Source organism: Podarcis vaucheri, assembly GCF_965113315.1.
Source record: "Podarcis vaucheri genome assembly, chromosome: 18".
Taxonomy (NCBI): Eukaryota; Metazoa; Chordata; class Lepidosauria; order Squamata; family Lacertidae; genus Podarcis; species Podarcis vaucheri.
This window is the reverse complement of record NC_138756.1, coordinates 12,224,505-12,244,386: the sequence shown is the minus strand read 5'-3', so window position 1 is coordinate 12,244,386 and position 19,882 is coordinate 12,224,505. Positions and strand designations below refer to the sequence as shown.

Below are 19,882 nucleotides of genomic sequence, written 5' to 3'. Positions count from 1 at the left end.
TAAGAGCTTGTTTAGCTTATACATAAATCCACCACTGGGTCTTGTTGGAGGGGGCTTCTTATTCTTTGGGGGGGGGCTGTCTGCCCAGCCCCCTTGGGCCTGATCCTGCTGCCGCCGCCACCGCAACCCTTCTCCATCTCTCCTCCCAGAGGAGGCCTCAGGTGTGTCTCACCTGGTGATGCCCCGGGGAGGGACTCTTCCCCACCTGCCTCCCCGTTGCTACGGCGACCTGCCTCCCCGGAGAGGACCGGGCACCTTCCTTGGCACCGGGGCAGGCAGAGCAACTCGGCAGCCGGGCAGGATGAGTCTCTCTCCGCCGGAGCAGGACCTCCTCCTCCGGGGAAAGGGGGGCAGCGCGCCCTGCAACCTCGTGCGGATCTTTGTGAGCTCAACGCCTTCAGGTGCCCCCCGGTTTGCCACAGAGGGTGGGGGGCAGGCAGGCAGGAAGAGGCCTGGGCGTGGGGTGCTGGGCTGGGCTTCCTGGGCCTCATAAGATCGGAGATGGAAGGGAACCCAGCGGTCATCTAGCCCAACCCCAAACTTGCCATCCCGGGATCTCGCCCAAAGCATCCCTGACATTTGGCACGATCATCAGAGCGATGAGAGTTTGAGCAGGGGGGTCAAATCGGAGCCAACCAAATTTTAATTTCCTTCTTTTTTCTTCTTCTTTATTCTTGTTCTTCCTTTCTTTTCCCTATTTATAGTTTTGTAATTTTGTGTTTCTTGCATTTCGTAATTCACTGTAAGGTATGTGTTGCTAAAGGTAATGCGCAATTCTTTTGTTTTCTTCCTTTAATGTTTGCATAATCATATTTTCTTTTGTACGTCTGTAATATGTATGTTGCAAATAACGAAAACGAAACAATAAACGAATTGGAGGTGGCTCAGAGGGAGTGAAGCGCTGCGGGACAGCACAGTGGTTAGAGTGTCTGTCGGTCAAGGCCTGGCAAAAAGGAGAGAGAGAGAGAGAGAGAGAGAGAGAGAGAGAGAGAGAGGGAGAGAACACTTGTAGTTTAATGGTGAATTTTTGGGTCTAATGGGGACGTAAAAGGGTTTGGATTCTTATTGTTTAAATGCAGGAGGAAATGGTTAACAATAGGCAGTCCTTTTTTCCTGGGGGGGGGGGCACAGGGGTACATTTTGTGAATCTTTGTACTTTTGTCCCTTTGCTGTATTTATTTTCCCCGATTCGAACTGGAAAATGGTGGTTTTCTCGAGTCAAAACGAGAGTACCTTTTGGTGGCGGGGAGCAATGACAATAGGACCCAAAAAGGTGGGGGAGCGTCTAGGAGATTCTTTCGAATGGTTTTTATTAGGTGTGTTGGAGATCTGCTTGTAAAACTTCCACTGGGAAAACCAAATAAATAAATTTATTGTTTAAAAAAATAGAGAGCAGGGTTCGAGTCCTGCCACTCGGCCGGCATGAAATTCTCCTTGGGGGCGTGACCTGTTGTGGGGCTGCCCCTCTTGGCTCGTTGTGGGGAGAAGCGGGTGGGCTGCCTTCGAGTGAAATAAATAAATTTGGGGCCCCTCGCAAGGAGAAAGCTAGCAGCACGAAAGCCCCCCTTCTCCGATTCTCCGGTTACAGACATGGAGGCAGAGAGAGAGGCTCTGATGGAGTCGGCGTACCCCGAAGTCCAGGCCTTTTGCCAGAAACACGGCTTGATGTTCGAGGTGAGGAACCCCATCAAAAAAAAACACCACCCCTATCTCAGCTCAGAGCCTCTTGGAGCAGAAGGGGTCTTTCGAACACAGGACCGGGGGGGGGGAATATCCATCCTTCTGGCGCACTTTTTTAGCACATTGAGAATCCTGGGAATTATAGTTTTCCCGGGAGGGGTCTTTCCACATCCACCAAGTGGGCGCAGGATTCCTCCCCCTGCCTCCAAACCTGCTAATTTCCCCCCCTCCGCCGAATCCGGTCCAGGTCATTGATTTGAGATGGGGCATCCGTGACGTCACAGGCGCTGGCCAAGAGCCCCTCTTTCTGGACGAGATTCGGCGCTGCCAGGAGCTCTCGGTGGGCCCCAGTTTCGTGGTGAGTGCCGGCGTCTCCTCCTTGAGGGCTCCCCGGGCGTCAAGGGGGGCTGCTATGGGGCTGGGGAGGGGGTTCTCGCAAGGATCTCTGCCCACCCCCCGCGGTTGGCGGCAGTGATGCTTCTGAATGCCGGTCGCTGGAGAGAGGGCTCTGGGTTCGAATCCTGACGGGGAGGGCGTTCCCATAATGGACATCTGGTTGGCCGCTGTGACTTAGATGACCGCCTCTTTGGCTGCTGCAGGGCTCTTCTGAATTTCCTAGGATTCCTCAATGGAGCCTCCCTGGACAGGAGCAGTCTACCTTAGAAAGGCCGGAGAGCCAAAGCAGGCCGTCTCTCTCACCTCTGGCTTTGGGGGCTCGTGAGGGCAGGAGGTTGGGCTTAGACAGGACCCTCTTTGCCCCTCTCTCGCCCCACCCCAGGCTCTCCTCGGGAGCCGCTACGGCCCCTGCCCGGCCCCCGCGACCATCGGGGAAGAGGAATTCGAGGCCCTGACAGCCCAGTTGCGGCAGGAGGAGCCGCAGGCGTTGCTGACCCAGCGGTACCTGAAGGACGAGAATGCCGCCCCTCCGGTGTACGCCCTCCAACGTCCCCTGCCCCAGGGCGAGGAGCAGAGTTTGGTCCTAGCCCTGCGCAGAGCGGCCCGGGAGGCGGAGAGGAAGGGGCTGATTGGCCAGTGTCAGCGACTGCGCTACCACAAATCAGGTGTGTCTCTGTAGCTGCCCCGTTTCTGCAAGGAAACTCCCCTCCTCTGATTTGATGCATCGTTTTATTATCACGATTACTAATATATTTAATAATAGTCACAATCATAGATTATATACAGGGCTTTTTTTTCCAGCTGGAATTCAGTTCTGGTAGAGAGAACAAGTGAGTTCTGGCACCTCTTTTTAATAATAATAATGATTTTGTAATTCCACTCGTTCTTTAATTTTATTTTGAGTTTCGCAGCACACAGACTCATAAAACGAAACATAGAACTACTAACACACAACCAAAAAGAAAACACAAAAAAAGAAGAAATACAAATAAAACATAGCTATGTATGGAAACTTATGCAGAACAAATAATCAGATATATATATATATGTATATATATATGTGTGTGTGTGTGTATATATATATATATATATATATATATATATATGTATATGTGTATATATATATACACACACACACACACACACACACACACACACACCATATTTCGCTTCTCCTCTTCCAATCGACTTCCTCCATCCTCTACACAGTTCTCTTTTCATTTTTAGCAAGCGGTCTCCTCCTTAATCCGCGATCGCCCCTTTTCCTTTCTGTTTTTAATTTAAGCGCCAGAATACATTTTGCAAGAGTTCATCGAAACAACTCCACGTACGGTATTTCTTTGAGGGCCCTGCTTTTCAAGGTATATTCTCCGTATTTTCTCCATTCTGTTTGGGCCGATTGGGCTTTTGCGATTCCAGGACCGTCCCGGGGAAACCGGGACACTTGTCGGGTATAATAATAATAAACAATAAAATTTTATTTATATCCCGCCCTCCCTAGCCGAAGCCGCTAACAACATTAAAAGTAACACAGTTTACCTAAAATCAAAATCGATTAGTTGGAATGCATTCTAAAATCAATTCAGAATCAAATGAATGCCAACCGTTGGGCTAGAGTTCTGTGAGGATGCCTTCTGCCGCTCCTCCTCACACACTCACCCTCTTTTTCCAGATACGCATAGGGAAATTGAGGCACGCCTCTTGGGCTCGGGGCCGGAGGACGAAGGGACCGCGGTGGTCTTCCTCCGAGAAACCGAGACCTCCCTGGACGAGGAGGGCGAGGAAGAGGATGAAGATGCCCACCGGATGCTGGAGGAGCTGAAGGGCACCGTCGCCAGCGCCTGCCCTGGTTTGCTCCGGGTCCACCGGGCACCCCATGCTGCGGCCCCCGGCGCCCTCCGCCAGAAGCCTCAACCCAAACACCTCAAGGAGCTATGCGACCAGTTTGTGGCTGTCGCCAACTACCAAGCGATCCGGGCCCTGCGGGCGCGGGAAGGGCGCCCTGGCGGTGGGCGGCTGCTGCAGGAACTCAGCCACCACGCCGCCCTGGTTCAGGAGCGTTGCCGCAGCCCATGCTGGCGACCAGAGCTGGTGGACTCCCTCTGCCAACGCCTGAGGGACAGCCTGCCACGGTGCCACCCTCCGCTCGTGGTCCACGGGCCGCCCGGCTGTGGCAAGACTGTCCTGCTGTGCCACCTGCGAGGGGCGGCTTGCCAGGCCCTGGGACCCGAGGCGGCGGTGGTTTTCCGGCTGCTGGGGGCATCGCAGGACAGCTGCGGGCGCGACGCCCTCCTCACCAGCCTCTGCCAGCAGGTTTGCCTGGCGCTGGGGCTGAGCCTGCCAGGGACTGGTGACCCTCTTCTGCGCTTCCGCCATGCGCTCCTCTCGGCCTCCCGCCAGGCCTCCCGGCCTCTCGTCTTGATCCTTGACGCCACGGAGAGTCTGGGCACCACATGGCTGCCGGCGGTCTGCCCTCCCGGGGTGCAGCTGGTCGTGTCTGCCCGGGACGAGGGTGGCAGCGCTTTTGGCGGGGACCCCTTCGTGGTGGCCCCTCTCTCCGCCGAGGAGGCTGGCAAGGCTCTGGCCGAGAGCTTGGCATCTGCAGGGCGTACCCTCCAGCCAGAACAGCGGGCGCTTTTCCGGCAAAGTTTCTCCAACGGCGGGCAGTCGTTGCCGCTGTCCCTCGCCTTCGCTGAGGCTTGTCGGTGGGCATCGTACGCCCCGCTTTCGGCCCTGGCGGTACCACTCACGGCCACAGAGGCCGCGCACCGCCTCTGCGGGCGCATGGAGGAAGCGCATGGCTCCGTGTTGGTGGCGAACGCCCTGGGCTACATCGCTTGCGCCCGGTGAGGACCTGCGCATGTGTGCTTATTTTTTTTAGTGTAAATTTTATCAAGGTTTATAGGGGAACGTACCAAACTTCATATCTTTCCTGCTTCTTAAGCAAACCAAAACTTTTATATACCGTATATTAAAAAACAAACAGCAACCCTGGGAGGTAGGCGAAGCTTGTGTCGGGGAGTTCCTCTGCCTGATTTCCTCCCTTTTTTGTGTGTGTTTTGTGCAGGAACGGCCTCTCCGAAGCAGAGATGAAGGATGTCCTGTCCCTGGACAACGAGGTCCTCTCTGAGGTGTACCGGTCGCACCCTCCGCCGGGCAAAGGGGTCCTCCGCCTGCCGCCCTTGCTGTGGTCCTGCCTGCGCCGGGATTTGAACCCGGAGCTGGAGGAGAAGTGGTCTGACGGCTTCGTGCTGATGGGCTTCCTCCACAGGTCAGAGGCCACCCTTTTCCCTCCCCTCCTTTTCGGGGCTGGCAGGGGGTCTGGAAAGAGGGTCCCGGTTTGCAAAAGGGCGAAGCCTTCGTCCTTCTCTAAACCAGTCCATGAGGACTAGCCTCTTCGTTTTACTTTTAGGGGGTTGGGGGGCAGAGCTCGGGCGGTGCCGGCTTCGCCCCCCGAATTGCATCTTGAGGTGGGGCTCGGGACGCCCCCTGAGCCCGAAACCCTGCTGCCCATCTGAAGCCCCGCGGTCCGAGGCTTGGCCTGAGCCGTCCCTCCTTCCTCTGCCCAGGGAGTTTTCGGCCGCGGTGGAGGAGCGCTACCTGTCTCGGCCGGAGGACCGCGTCCGGCGCCACCTGATTCTGGCCGATTTCTTCCGGGGGACCTGGAGTTGGGGGGCGAAGAAGCCCGTCGTGCTGCCCTCCTCCGCCAAGCCTGTGAGCGTTGACAGGAAGGTGAAGCTCTGGGAACCCCAAAAGTGCCAGGAGGGCCGGCAGGGGGAGACGCCGGGGTGGGGGACGCAGGGGGGGGGCTTTCCCTTGCTGCCCAGACGAGATGGGTTTCGTTTCATTTCATTATTTTTTATTCTTTATTTTTTCATTTCATTTCATTATTTTTATTCTTTATTTTTTCATTTCATTATTTCATTTCTTTATTTTTCATTTCGTTTCATAATTTCCTTATTTTTTATTCTTTAAAAAAGCCCCGTCTTCGTTCCCTCTCACCCAGGTGACGCCGCAGCCATTGTGGTTCTCCAGCTGTCTTCCCAACCGGAGGAAGCTGAGCGAACAGCCCTTCCACCTGCTCCACGGGGGACGGATGGAGGAGCTGCGCCGAGATGTTCTGGGTGAGCGGGAAGAGCTCCTGCGCCTTCGTTGCCCTTCTTTTTGGCGGGAGGAACGTTGTAGGGGATGGAAGAGGACGTCCCTATTTTCAGGGGAGAAACGTTGGAGGGGATGGAAGAGGACGTCCCTCTTTTAATGGGAGAAACGTTGGAGGAAATGTGCTTTCTCTCTCCCTCCGCCAGGGAACATGGCCTGGATCTCCTGCAGGGTTGCTTCCTCTGGCGTGCGGATCTTGGCCGCGGACTTTGCCCTGTGCCTGACTCACATCTTCTGCCCGGAGCTGCGCTTGGTATGGGATTGCCTCCTCCTGCTCCTGGATCCCAGTGCGGACGATGCTGAGGGCCGTTTAGGTGGGTCTGTTGCTCTTAAACAATCTCCACTTTCCTGACCTTCGAAGACAAATCCCTTCCTTTCGGCTAGGCCTACTCTGCAGGGTGGTTGTTGTTGCGCAGATAAAACAGGGAGGGCGAGAACCAGAGAGCTTGACTTGAGCTCCTCAGAATAAAAGGCAGGTTGGGTGCAAATGCAGTAATGAAATAAATGCTGTGTGTGTTGTTGCAGGAATTTATGTATAGGTTGGGGGGGTTTGCCCCTCCAGCAGATATCATGCACATGCAGCCCACTACCAAAACCAGCACCATCGCTTTTGTGACTTTTGTGATTTGTTCCCACAAAACATTGCAGTTTCTTCCTATCTATACAAAGGGCCTCTGCTTGTTGTTGTTGTTTAGTCGTTTAGTCGTGTCCGACTCTTCGTGACCCCATGGACCAGAGCACGCCAGGCACTTCTGTCCTCCACTGCCTCCCGCAGTTTGATCAAACTCATGCTAGTGGCTTGAAGAACACCATCCAACCATCTCATTCTCTGTCGTCCCCTTCTCCTTGTGCCCTCCATCTTTCCCAACATCAGGGTCTTTTCCAGGGAGTCCTCTCTTCTCATGAGGTGGCCAGAGTCTTGGAGCCTCAGCTTCAGGATCTGTCCTTCCAGTGAGCACTCAGGGCTGATTTCCTTCAGAATGGAGAGGTTTGATCTTCTTGCAGTCCATGGGACTCTCAAGAGTCTCCTCCAGCACCAGAATCCAAAAGCATCCATTCTTCGGCCATCAGCCTTCTTGAGGGTCCAGCTCTCACTTCCATACATCACTACTGGGAAAACCATGGCTTTTACTATACGGACCTTTGTTGGCAAGGTGATGTCTCTGCTTTTTAAGATGTTGTCTAGGCTTGCCATCGCCTTTCTCCCAAGGAGCAGGCGTCTTTTAATTTCGTGACTGCTGTCACCATCTGCACTGATCATGGAGCCCAAGAAAGTAAAATCTCTCACTGCCTCCATTTCTTCCCCATCTATTTGCCAGGAGGTGATGGGCCCAGTGGCCATGATCTTCGTTTTTTTGATGTTGAGCTTCAGACCATATTTTGCACTCTCCTCTTTCACCCTCATTAAAAGGTTCTTTAATTCCTCTTCACTTTCTGCCATCAAGGTTGTGTCTGCACGATACCAAATGTCAGAATTCACTGATCAATGTATCTATATACTGGCTCACTGGGAAACTTCAGAAATTCCTATAGACTAGCTCTTCAGCAGCCCCTCTGCCTGAGTGATAATCCCTGGCCTCCTGATACCTGAGTGCCAGACAGGTAGCCAGTCCAGAAATAACAAACCCAGATGAAGACAAAAGGGTGGGATGAACTTGGCTGGGAAACAGGGAAATGTAAATATCTCTTTTGTTCCACTTGATGGGTGTTTGGTGGAGGGCAAGGGGAACCATGGGGCAGGGTCCAGGATGCTCAGATTGCGGCCACCAGACCTCCCCTTTCATGATGTAACCGTGATGTATGAGTGATGTAGTTTGGGGGTGTAACATGGGGATGAGCAGCTAATAAAAGTTTGGGTTCTCTTTTGTTTGGGGCTTCCATCTTGTTCCACCTTGTGGCAGGTGGGAGTCCTGTCGCAACAGTCTTCAATAAAGACCAAGCCTCCTGGCTGCTGTTTTGCTCTGGGATTCCTGGCTGGTGTCCTTGTTTTTTGTCCAAGGGAGCCCCCAGATTTCTCCGTTAACAGGGTGCAAATGCAATAACGAAATAAACGCTGTGTGTGTGACCCTCCCCTGTCTCCTCGCCCCTCCAGAACCAAACGTGGTCTACACAGAGATGCTGGCGCGGTTGGAGTCGCTGGTGCCCTCCTACCCGGGCGGCCTGATCGCGGGTCTTTGCCAGCAGTGCAAGAGCTGGCTTGGATCGCGCCCCCATCCGTCCCTCGTCCCTCTCGCCGGCTTCCTTGACCCACCGGACGGGCCTCTGCGGAAGACGCTGCCAGGATTCCCCAAAGGTGGGTGTCGGGATTCGCACGGGTGACCCCCACGATATCAGGAGAGCCCTGGCGGGCAGCGGCGGCTGGGTCATCCGAAACCAAAGCTCCCCGAAATTGGGTCTGTTTTGGGACTACAGCTCCCACCTTCCCTAGCTAGCAGGACCAGAGGTCAGGGATAATGGGAACTGTAGTTTGAAAATAGCCGGAGACCCGAGTTCTAAGCCCAGCTTCCAGCTCTCCTCTGTGAATTTCACTGCCCACCCCTACCTCCAGTGGCAGAGAGTTCCGCAGGTTAACACCCCCCCCCAAAGTCCTTCCTTTTCTCTGCCAGCCCAGACCGCTGGACCCACAGCCTGGTGGGTTAGGTGACCCACACCAGAGCTGCCCCTCTGACCTGCCCCCACAATTTGCAGGCACCTCTGTCCTGGAAGCCAGTCCTGACCACAGGGTGCTGTTGGCTGGCTCCTCGGACGGCTCCATCATCGTATGGGACACGGAAGATTTTTCAGTGCGTCACGTCCTCCTCGGCCACTCGGGTGAGGATCAGAAGGGAAGGGTGGTTTTGCCAGGCCGCCTCTTGCTTGCAAGGGGGGCAGAGGGCGGGCAGTGCCAGGCAGCTGCGATTAACAGCGAATTTTAATCGGGGCACACTAAGGTTCAGCTCCGAGAGCCTTCTGGTGCTTCCCTCCCTGCAAGAAGCAAAATTACAGGGAAACAGGCAGAGGGCCTTCTTGGTGGTGGCACCCTCTCCCACCAGATATCGAGGAAATAAACAACTCTCTGACTTTTATAATTAATAATAATCTCCCCCGATTCCTTGCAGCCGAAGTGAGGTGCCTGGGGGTCTTCGCCCGGGGTACCCGCGCCGTTTCGGTCGCCCAGGATCGAACCCTGCGACTGTGGAGCCTGGAGTCCGGCAGGGAGGAAGCCATTGTGTCCGCCGTCCCTGCGGGGGATCAGGAGTGGTGCCAGCTCAGCGTGGACGACAAACACCAAATTGTGTACTGGGTGTCTGGCTCGGAGGTGTGTGGACTGGCATTATAACGGGACGGTTAATCCTGGACTATCCCTAGAAAACAGGGGCACCCGGAGAGTCCGAATTATTCTGCAATTCCACCGTGTTGCACAATGGGAAATGCCCTGTGTTTTGCCCAGCAAGAGTCTCAACAGACCCTCCCTCTTCCCCGCAGGTGGAGGCCTGGCACCTGGGCACTGCGGCCCCCGCTTTCCGGATCCTGGCCGAGCCCCCGGGCGGCTGGCTGTGCGCTGCCATCTTCGTGCCACGGCTGGTGGTGGTGACGGTGTCGGGGGGCTGCGTCTGCCTGTGGGACAGTCTCAGCGGGCAGCTCCTATCGAGGCAGCAGCTGGGGGGGCTGCGAGAGATTGCAGTCCCCACCTGCGGCGCTTTGCTCCGGAAAATGGGCAGGATGGTGTCCGGGTTCAGCGAGGGCTCCCTCTTGATGGTGCCCGCTCTGGGGCAGGGGTTGTGGGCGGAGGGGCTGGGGCAACGCAGCCAGATTTGGGGGCACATAATAAAACTACAAAGAATAAAATTCTGATTACAGTGGCACCTTGGTTCTCGAACCCAGAATTTCCCTATTTCCCGCCCTCCCAGTGGCGCTGAGCTCAGAAAGGAGGATGCTCAGGGAATCTCAATTGATTTAAAAAGGGATTCCAATTCATATATAGCGGCACCTTGGTTTCTCAAACGTATGTGAACGTTTGTTTATCTTTTGATAACAATCAAAGCAGACAGATTTGTTTTAATCTGGTATATAGGGCTACATCGATGTAAATATTGATGAGTGTCCACAAAAATAGCCGTATTTCTTTTAATCTGGTATGTACCGATCCTCATTAATGTCGAAAACTACAGTGGTCCCTTGGTTCTCAAACTGAATCCGTTCCAGAAATTCTGTTCCAAAACTGAAGCGTTCCAAAACCAAGGCTTGCTTTCCCATAGAAAGGAATGCATATTGGAATCACACCCTTTTGTCTTCATCTGGGTTTGTTATTTCTGGAATGGCTACCTGTCTGGCACTCAGGTATCAGGAGGCCAGGGATTATCCCTCAGGCAGAGGGGCTGCTGAGGAGATGAGCTCACCTGTCTATAGGAATTTCTGAAGTTTTCTAGTGAGCCAGTACATAGGAACATTTACCAGTGAATTCTTACATTTGGTATCGTGCAGCAAAGGCCCTTTGAATAGATAGAAAGAAACTGCGATGAAGTGTTTTGTGGGGACAAGTCACAAAAGCGATGGTGCTGGTTTTGGTAGTGGGCTGCATGTGCATGATATCTGCTGGAGGGGCAACCCCCCAAAAAACCTATACATAAATTCCTGCAACACTCCCCACAGGTCTCGTCGGAGGGAAATAGCCTCCTGGAGAAGCTCCCAGAGAAGATCTGCTTTGTGGCGCTTTCGGGAGACGAGTCTCTTCTCGCGGCAGGTTTGTCTCCTTGAGAGCTTGCCCCCCCAGGCAGCGGGCTGTTTTTAGGGATATAGGGGAAGGACCCCAATGTTTGGTGCACCTTCAAATTCACGCAACACTTCCTAATCCTTGCTTTCCCGAATAAACGGGCTGCGGAGTCGGGTCTGCAAGATTCGCTCTTTTCCGAATCTTGCTTTGCGGTGCGCCCCTCGCGCGCAAAGGCACAGATTGAGGTGGAGCGTGCGTAAAAACGCAGATGACACCAAAATGCGTTCTGCCGGGAGGGAGAACGGCCTTGAAAAAATGAGGTAAAATTAAAGACGAATGAGGGGAAATTCATGTTAAAGTAGTGACGAATTTTCACGGCGACTCTCCATGAAAAAGTGCAAATTGTCCATCAAATAAAACTTTATTTGATGGACATGGTGTCGTATAAATTTTTTGTTCTTTTTTTCCATTTCTTTTTTCCCTTTTTTTGTCTTTTCAATTTTTTCCTTGATTTTACGTAGTCTTTTTGTATTTAACTTTGTTATACTTACCTTTGTCGTATGTTTGTATTTTAAACCAATAAAAATTTATTTTTAGAAAGGGGGGGGGGAGAAAAAGTGGAAATTGATGTGGAAATAACTGAGTGCTGGGACCTTATTCTTGTCGGTCGCTCACAGAGCAAGAGCAGGGACTGGGTAATGTTAGGAACCACCTGCCTGCGAGGAGCCTTTTGCATGTGCTCAGAAGCACTCTTGTCCCTTCTGGCGCTTCCTCCAGGACCAGAGCCTTGCTTCCCAACAACCAAGCTCTGGCTTGCCTTCCAGGATTTGGGCGCCGCGTGCGAATCTTCCGGCCTGACCCGACAGGCTTCCACCAAGTCCTGAACTCCGATTTGCTGCACGATGAGGAAGTCTGTGCCGCTGCCATCGCTGCCGACAACACCACCATCTTCACGAGCTCTCGGAGCGAGTCCGTCTGGGTAAGGCGCCCCTTCTCTGGAGGTTTTTAAGCAGAGGTTGGACGGCCATGTGCCAGGGATGCTTTAGCCAAGATCCCTGCATCGCAGGGGGGTTGGACTTAGATGACCGCTGGGGGACCCTTTCCAACTATACGATTCTATGATTTTAAGAGGCAGAAGGAGCAGCCTTCTAGGCCGAGGCGGGGGCAATGTGGCAATCAAGAACCCACCAAGTAAGTAAGCCCCAACAAATCCAAGTTCCGAAACATATGGAAACCGAGCTGCAAATTTAATAGAGAAATTGAGAAAAATAACATATACATTCAGCGGAAGGCATTCAGCTTCTGAGGCACATTCAAAAATGGAAGCGTTTACTTCCGGGGTTACGGCGTTCGAAAACTGAAACATTCGTCAACAGAGACGGTCGGAAACCGAGGAAGCACTGTATCGTATGATAGAACATACCCTCTTTCCTTTTACATTTCCAGTACACATCTGAACTGCTTCTATACGGTGGTACCTTGGGTTACATATGCTTCAGGTTACAGACTCCGCTAACCCAGAAACAGTACCTCAGGTTAAGAACTTTGCTTCAGGATGAGAACAGAAATCGTGCTCTGGCGGCACAGCAGCGACAGGAGGCCCCATTAGCTAAAGTGGTGCTTCAGGCTAAGAACGGACCTCCAGAACGAATTAGGTTCTTAACCCGAGGTACCACTGTACAACTTCGCAATTTTACTAGGCGCCAAATAGTAGCAGCACATCATTTTCATATAGTTTTCTTTCAACGAAAAGCAGGCTGTAAACTTCAAGTCCTCTCTCCAAAACTTTTCCCATGATGAAAACTGTATACTATAGCCAAAATCTCCTGCCCGGTGTATCGTTACTGATTCAACTTCTTCATCTTTAGTAAACCAGAGTCTCTTAATCTCAGGAGAATTTACGTCCGGGTTTCCGGGAGCCGGAACGTTCCAAAACGGAGCCGTTCGAGAACGGAGGTTTGACTGTACCGCTCTTCTCCCCAGGTGTGGCGACTAGGCCAGGAGGGCTGGCTGAGGGACGTCTGGGGGGACGAAGGACCACCCGCCACTCACCTGACCCTCTGCGGCTCCTTGCTGGTATCTGCCTCTCCCCACGCACCTTACCTCCGGGTCTGGGACCCCGGCGACGACCCCGGGCGCAAACCCTTGCCGCCTTGCATGGCTGGCGCGAAGTGCGTGGGGCTCTCCGGCGGCGGAAAATACGTCTGCTTCCCCCGGTCCCTCGAGAGCTGCGAGCTCGTCCTTTGGGACGTGGAGGAAGGCGAGTTTATTTATTTATTTCGTATATGATTTTTATCAATGTCTTTTTTGACACAGTATTTCCAGCATTCCAATAACAAACAAATACCGTATTTTTTGCTCTATAAGACTCACTTTTTCCCTCCTAAAAAGCAAGGGGAAATGCGTGTGCGTCTTATGGAGCGAATGCAGGCTGTGCAGCTATCCCAGAAGCCAGAACAGCAAGAGGGATAGCTGCTTTCACTGCGCAGAGATCCCTCTTGCTGTTCTGGCTTCTGAGATTCGGAATTTTTCCCCCCTTGTTTTCCTCCTCCAGAAACTAGGTGCGTCTTGTGGTCTGGTGCATCTTATAGAGTGAAAAATACGGTATACTGTATGCCGAAATGGCAGAATTGACTTTGAAATTAAGAGAAAGAGAGGACAATGAATGTAAAGAAGAATGGAAGGACTTTGTTGTATATACACAGAAGCAAGGTACACTGGTTAATACATTAGCAGGATTTGAAAAATACTTGTAAAGACATTATGACTGGGCAAGAAGTAATTTTAATTTAAAATGGACATGCGGTATGATGATAAACAAAGGAACCAGAGAAGGGAATGGGGGGGGGGAGTCAACTCTGTTTTTTCTGTGTTTGAATATGTAGTGATGTTTTTATTTTTCGTTGTTTTTGGGAAATTGATAAAATACAGTGGACACTCGGTTTGTGAACATGATCCGTGTGGGATGCACGTTCGCAACCCACAGCAGCAAGTCTGTACACACGCGGGTTGCGATTCGGTGCTTCTGTGCATGTGCTAAGCGCAATTTAGCGCTTCTGTGCATGCGCGACCGTCGAAACCCGGAAGTAACCCATTCCAGGACTTCCAGGTTTCAGCGGTCCATAACCTGAAAGAAACGCAACCTGAAGCATCTGTAACCCGAGGTATGACTGTAAAATAATATTTTTTAAAATAAAAACAACCACCTGTGCCCCCGCAGGAGAGGAGCGTGAGATGTTGGACACCTCGGCCGCCGTGCGGTGCCTGGAAGTGGCCCCCCAGAGAAACCTGGCCTTTGTGGGGCTGGCGTCTGGGACGGTGCTGGTCTTCCCCTTGGACTCGCCGCAGGACGTCGGGTGCATCCCTCCGGCAGAGAACCAGAAGCCCGTCTGCGCCCTGGCCTTGGCCCGGAGCGAGGAGCAAGTGGCCGTGGCTTGCGAGGACCTGGTGCAGGTCTTGGAGGTGGGCCGGGGGGATCCGGGGCCCCTGATCGACCAGCCGGCCTTCTCCTTCTACACCCAGATCCCGGGCGCCGACATCTCCTGCGTGGCCCTGCTGGGCGGGTACCGGGTGCTCTACGGCATGACCGGCGGGCAGCTGTTCCTCTACCACTGCCCCCGGGGCCAGGTCTTCGCCCTGGAAGCGCATGGAAGCAGTGGCGTCACCTGCTTGCAGACCAGCCACGGGGAGGCCTGGGCACTCAGCGGGGCAGCCGACTCTCTGCAGTGCCTCTGGGACGTGGATCGGTGCCGCTGGGAACATCGGATGTCTTTCCGAAAGGTGTGTCTCCCCTCCGGATCCCGCCCTGCGCCGTCCCAAGAATGTTGTTGTTTAGTTGCTTTGTTGTGTCCGCCTCTTTGTGACCCCCTGGACCAGAGCATGCCAGGCCCTCCTGTCTTCCACTGCCTCCCGCAGTTTGGTCAGACTCCTGTTTGTAGCTTCGAGGACACTGTCCAACCATCTCGTCCTCTGTCGTCCCCTTCTCCTTGTGCCCTCCATCTTTCCCAACATCAGGGTCTTTTCCAGGGAGTCTTCTCTTCTCATGAGGTGGCCAAAGTCTTGGAGCCTCAGCTTCAGGATCTGTCCTTCCAGTGAGCACTCAGGGCTGATTTCCTTAAGAGTGGAGAGGTTGGATCTTCTTGCAGTCCATGGGACTCTCAAGGGTCTCCTCCAGCACCAGAATTCAAAAGCATCCATTCCCTCGGCAATCAGCCTTCTTTGTGGTCCAGCTCTCACTTCCCAAAAATGGCCATCGCCTAATCAGGGGTCAGCAACCTTTTTCAGCAGGGGGACACTCCACTGTCCCTCAGACCTTGTGGGGAGCAGGACTATATTTTTATTTTGGATAGAGAAAATGTACGCATTCCTATGCCCCACAAATAAACCGGAGAGGCATTTGAAATAAAAGCACACATTCTACGCTCTCTCAAAACGCCTTCGCCATGTCTGTTCTTTGTTCCCAGGAAGGTTCCTTCTCGCAAGGCGTGGTCTGCGCCTGCTTCTCGACGGATGACCGGCTGCTCTTCACGGCCTCCCTCGATCAGTGCGTGACGGTGTGGGACGTCTCGTGTGGTGAGCGAGCCCCCCCCGGCCATCTTTGAACTGCCTGCAATGGTGGCTTCCCCCACTGAGTCTCCAGCAGTTTTTGGACTACAATAGCCAGCAGAACCAGTGGTTGGGGATACAGTGGACGCTCGGGTTGTGAACATGATCCGTGCACACCCACAACTCGCAGCGCCGCATCTGCGCATGCGCGGGTTGTGATTTGGCATGTCTGCACATGTGCAAAGCGCTATTTAGTGTTTCTGCGCATGCGTGAGCGCCGAAACCTGGAAGCAACCCATTCCAGTGCTTCCGGGTTTCGGTGCGAAAACACACAACCTGAAGCTTCTGTAAGCTGCGGTATGACTGTATTATTATTATTATTATTAATTGAATTTATATACCGTCCTATACCCAGGGACACGGGTGGCGCTGTGGGTTAAACCACAGAGCCTAGGACTTGCTGCTCAGAAGGTCGGCGGTTCGAATGGTCGGCAATGACGGGGTGAGCTCCTGTTGCTCAGTCCCTGCTCTTGCCCACCTAGCAGTTCGAAAGGACATCAAAGTACAAGTAGATAAATAGGTACCACTCCAGCAGGAAGGGAAACGGTGTTTCCGTGCGCTGCTCTGGTTCGCCAGAAGCGGCTTAGTCCTGCTGGCCACATGACCCGGAAGCTGTACGCCGGCTCCCTCAGCCAATAAAGCGAGATGAGCGCCACAACCCCAGAGTTGGTCACGACTGGACCTAATGGTCAGGGGTCCCTTTACCTTTACCTATACCCAGGGGTCTCAAGGCGGTTCACAGAATAAATGAATGGGAATTGTGGGGTGATGGGAATTTTGGTCCGGAAATGGCCAAGGACCCGAGTTCGAGAAACCCTAGGTAGGCAATACTGAGCTAACTTGAGATGAAGTAGACTTCCTATGCATGGGGGACATTTCACACTATGTTTCTTGGCACCACTAGGAGCCCTGTTGGCCGTCCAGCTTCTGCACGCGAGGGTGACCAGGATCGTGCCAACGCCGGACGGCTTCGTGGCGGCGACAAAACTCGGCTACCTCATCCGGGAGAGGTTCCTCCGCCCGCCGTCCACCAGCTCTCGCTACGACCCGCTGGGCGGCATCAGAGCCACGTGCAGAGTGACGTCTCGGAGGACCGGCGGAGAGGAGGATGAGGATGTCGCCGGCGGGCAGCTGGCACGCCGGGGGGACCACGCATCCCAGGCCGGGCACAGCCACCTCAACAACAAGCTTTCGCAGATTTGCAGGATTGGGTAAGGGGCAGGGCTAGATTATCACAGGAGACCAACTCTGGCCCCATTGCACTGGTTGCTGGTTCATTTCTGGGCCCAGGAAACCAAAATGCTTGCTTACAAAGCCCTTGTACTTCCAACCTTACTGTAAGCTTGTGAAACATGGACCACTTGTAAACACCATCTCCAATTCCTTGGAAGATTCCATCACAGGGGTCTCCACAAAATTTTATACCTCACCTGGGAAGACAGGTGAACTAATGCCAGTGTACTGGAAGAAGCAAAGATCTCCAGTGTCGAAGTGATGATTCTTCAACATCAACTTCATTGGACTGGTCATGTTGTGCGGATGCCTGATGATCGTCTTCCAAAGCAACTCCTCTATTCCGAACTGAAAAATGGAAAACGTAATGTTGGTGGTCAACAAAAGAGGTTCAAAGACTCTCTTAAGGCAAATCTTTTTTAAAATGTAGTATAAACACCAACAATTGGGAAACGCTGGCCTGCGAGCGCTCCAGTTGGAGAACAGCCTTGACCAAAGGTGTCGTGGGCTTTGAAGACACTCGAACTCAGGACGCGAGGGAGAAAGGGGCTGAGAGGAAGGCACGCTTGGCAAACCCTCACTGTGTTGACTTCCTTCCCCCTCTTTCTGCGGTTCCTTAAATTTCTTTTTAATATCTTCTGCATTTCCAAATTAACTTAATTTGCTTGTTTACTCATCTACCTTAAATATATACTCTTATGAAACTGCAGGTTATTACAATAATCCTGCCAATGTTCTTATCTGTTTACAATTTATCTGTAAATATTCAATAAACCATTTCCATTCTTTTATAAAAAGTTTGTTAACTTATTCTTATTCCTCCGGTACGTTTCGCCATTTCTGGGTATTCCATACGTTATTGTATCCATTCTTCCTTTGCTGGGACTTCTGCCTCTTTCCATTTTGGGGCCAGTAACATTCTTGCCGTGGTAGTCACATACATGAATAAATTTCTACACAAGTTAAGTAGTTCTGTTCTTATAATTCTCAAAATAATTTCCCTACCTCTGACACCCCTCTGCATTTTTCATAGCTCTGTGGCCCCCACTACGCTATTCCTAAGACCCCTCTACCCTTTTCATAGCTCTGTGGCCCCCCCTACCCCAGTCTACCCCTGAGACGCCTCTACCCTTTTCCTAGCTCTGTGGCCCCTCTACCGCAGTCTACCTCTGAGACCCCTCTACCCTTTTCATAGCTCTGTGGCCCCTTTCCTACCTCTGAGACCCCTCTACACTTTTCATAGCTCTGTGGGCCCCTGTCCCTATTCCACCCCTGTGACACCTCTAGTCTTTTCATAGCTCTGTGGCTCCTTTGCTACCTCTGAGACCCCTCTGCACTTTTCATAGCTCTGTGGCCCCTCAACTCCTTTCCTACCTCTGAGGCCCCTCTACCCTTTTCATAGCTCTGTAGCCCCTTTCCTACCTCTGAGGCCCCTCTACCCTTTTCATAGCTCTGTGGCCCTTCTACCACTAGTCTACCTCTGAGACCCCTCTATGCTTTTCATAGCTCTGTGGCCCCTTTCCTACCTCTGAGACCCCTCTATACTTTTCATAGCTCTGTGGCCCTTCTACCACTAGTCTACCTCTGAGACCCCTCTATTCTTTTCATAGCTCTGTGGCCTCTTTCCTACCTCCGAGACCCCTCTATACTTTTCATAGCTCTGTGGCCTCTTTCCTACCTCCGAGACCCCTCTATACTTTTCATAGCTCTGTGGCCTCTATCCTACCTCCGAGACCCCTCTATACTTTTCATAGCTCTGTGGCCTCTTTCCTACCTCCGAGACCCCTCTATACTTTTCATAGCTCTGTGGCCTATGAGACCACAGAGCTATGAAAAGTGTAGAGGGGTCTCAGAGGTAGACTAGGGGTAGAGGGGCCACAGAGCTATGAAAAGTATAGAGGGGTCTCAGAGGTAGACTAGGGGCAGAGGGGCCACAGAGCTATGAAAAGCATAGAGGGGTCTCAGAGGTAGCAAAGGGGCCACAGATCTATGAAAAGGGTAGAGGGGCCTGAGAGGTAGGAAAGGGCTAGAGGGGCCACAGAGCTCTGCCCCTTTTCCTGCCCCTGAGACCCCTCTACCTCTTTCCTACCTCTATCCTCTCTTACAGCCCTTTTCCTACCCAGAACCCATCACTACAAACCTCCGAGTGCGTGTGTCCCTCTTCCCTTTTCCTATCTCCCTCTCCCTTCCGTCTCCGCCTCTCTCCCCGCTCCCTCCTCCCCTCTCTACTGCTCCTCTCTGTCCGGGCCGCTCTAGCCCTCACCCTCTTCTCTCCCCTTTCCCCCCTCCTTCCGGCTTCCCCCTCCTCCCTCCCATCCGGTCTTTTTCTGTTTTGGTCCGGTCCCTTTTCCCTTCCGGCCTCCTCCCTCTCCCCTCGCCAGAAAGGTTCCGCCTGCTTTCCTTTCCGCGCCTTTCCTTCCCAAGCCTGGCTGCTGAGGCCGTTTCGCGAGTGTGCGCGCGGCCGCGGGGAGGAGGAGGAGGCGCGCCAACATGGCGGCCGGGGGAGCAGCGGAGGGCCCAGGATGGGGGGCAGGATGGGGGGAGCGGCGCCCCCCGCCTCGGAGAAGCTCCCCGTCCACGTAAGTCCCTTGGGGGGAGGGGGCCACCCCCCAAACACAGAGGAGTGGGGCCTTTAACACCCCCCAAGATGGGGTGGGGTCTCTCCCTCTTGGGGTCCCCCCTTCCTGCAAGGGGGGCTGAATAGGCACAGAGACGCCCCCACCCCCCTCTGCCCTCCTGCAGCTCTGGCTAGGGAAAAGACAAGCCCCCCCCCCCAAAAAAAGGAAGGCTGCATCGCCAGGCATTGGCAGGGAAAGACCTGGACACCAAAATGCCCCCCCCCAAGTCATAGGAACAGTGTTACCTCGGCTTAAGTACTTAATTCGTACCGGAGGTCCGTTCTTAACCTGAAACTGTTCTTAACCTGAAGCGCCACTTTAGCTAATGGGGCCCCCAGCTGCCACTGCCAGAGCACAATTTCTGTTCTCATCCTGAAGCAAAGTTCTTAACCCGAGGTACTATTTGTGGATTAGCGGAGTCTGTAACCTGAAGCGTATGTAACCCGAGGTACCACTGTACTGGAAGTTGGAAAGAAAAGTTGGAAACGAAAGAACAATG

General features: G+C 53.1%; 2 protein-coding genes across 2 annotated transcripts in view; both read left to right on the top strand.

Annotated features, from left to right (window-relative positions):
- Positions 1–19,882, top strand: part of LOC309522944 (tetraspanin-33-like) — a 52,534-nt gene that overhangs the window by 7,469 nt on the left and 25,183 nt on the right. The window lies entirely within an intron of this gene.
- NWD1 (NACHT and WD repeat domain containing 1) lies at positions 9–17,738 on the top strand. Its single transcript, XM_082206911.1, has 20 exons — positions 9–401; positions 1,589–1,674; positions 1,928–2,038; positions 2,459–2,741; positions 3,749–4,922; positions 5,144–5,347; positions 5,646–5,808; positions 6,083–6,200; positions 6,381–6,556; positions 8,167–8,527; positions 8,923–9,045; positions 9,333–9,532; positions 9,700–10,065; positions 10,804–10,957; positions 11,752–11,906; positions 12,911–13,208; positions 13,575–13,594; positions 14,105–14,707; positions 15,391–15,499; positions 16,437–17,738. Exons 1-20 carry the CDS (start codon positions 179–181, stop codon positions 16,745–16,747), a joined length of 5,238 nt encoding a protein of 1,745 aa, XP_082063037.1. The 5' UTR covers positions 9–178; the 3' UTR covers positions 16,748–17,738.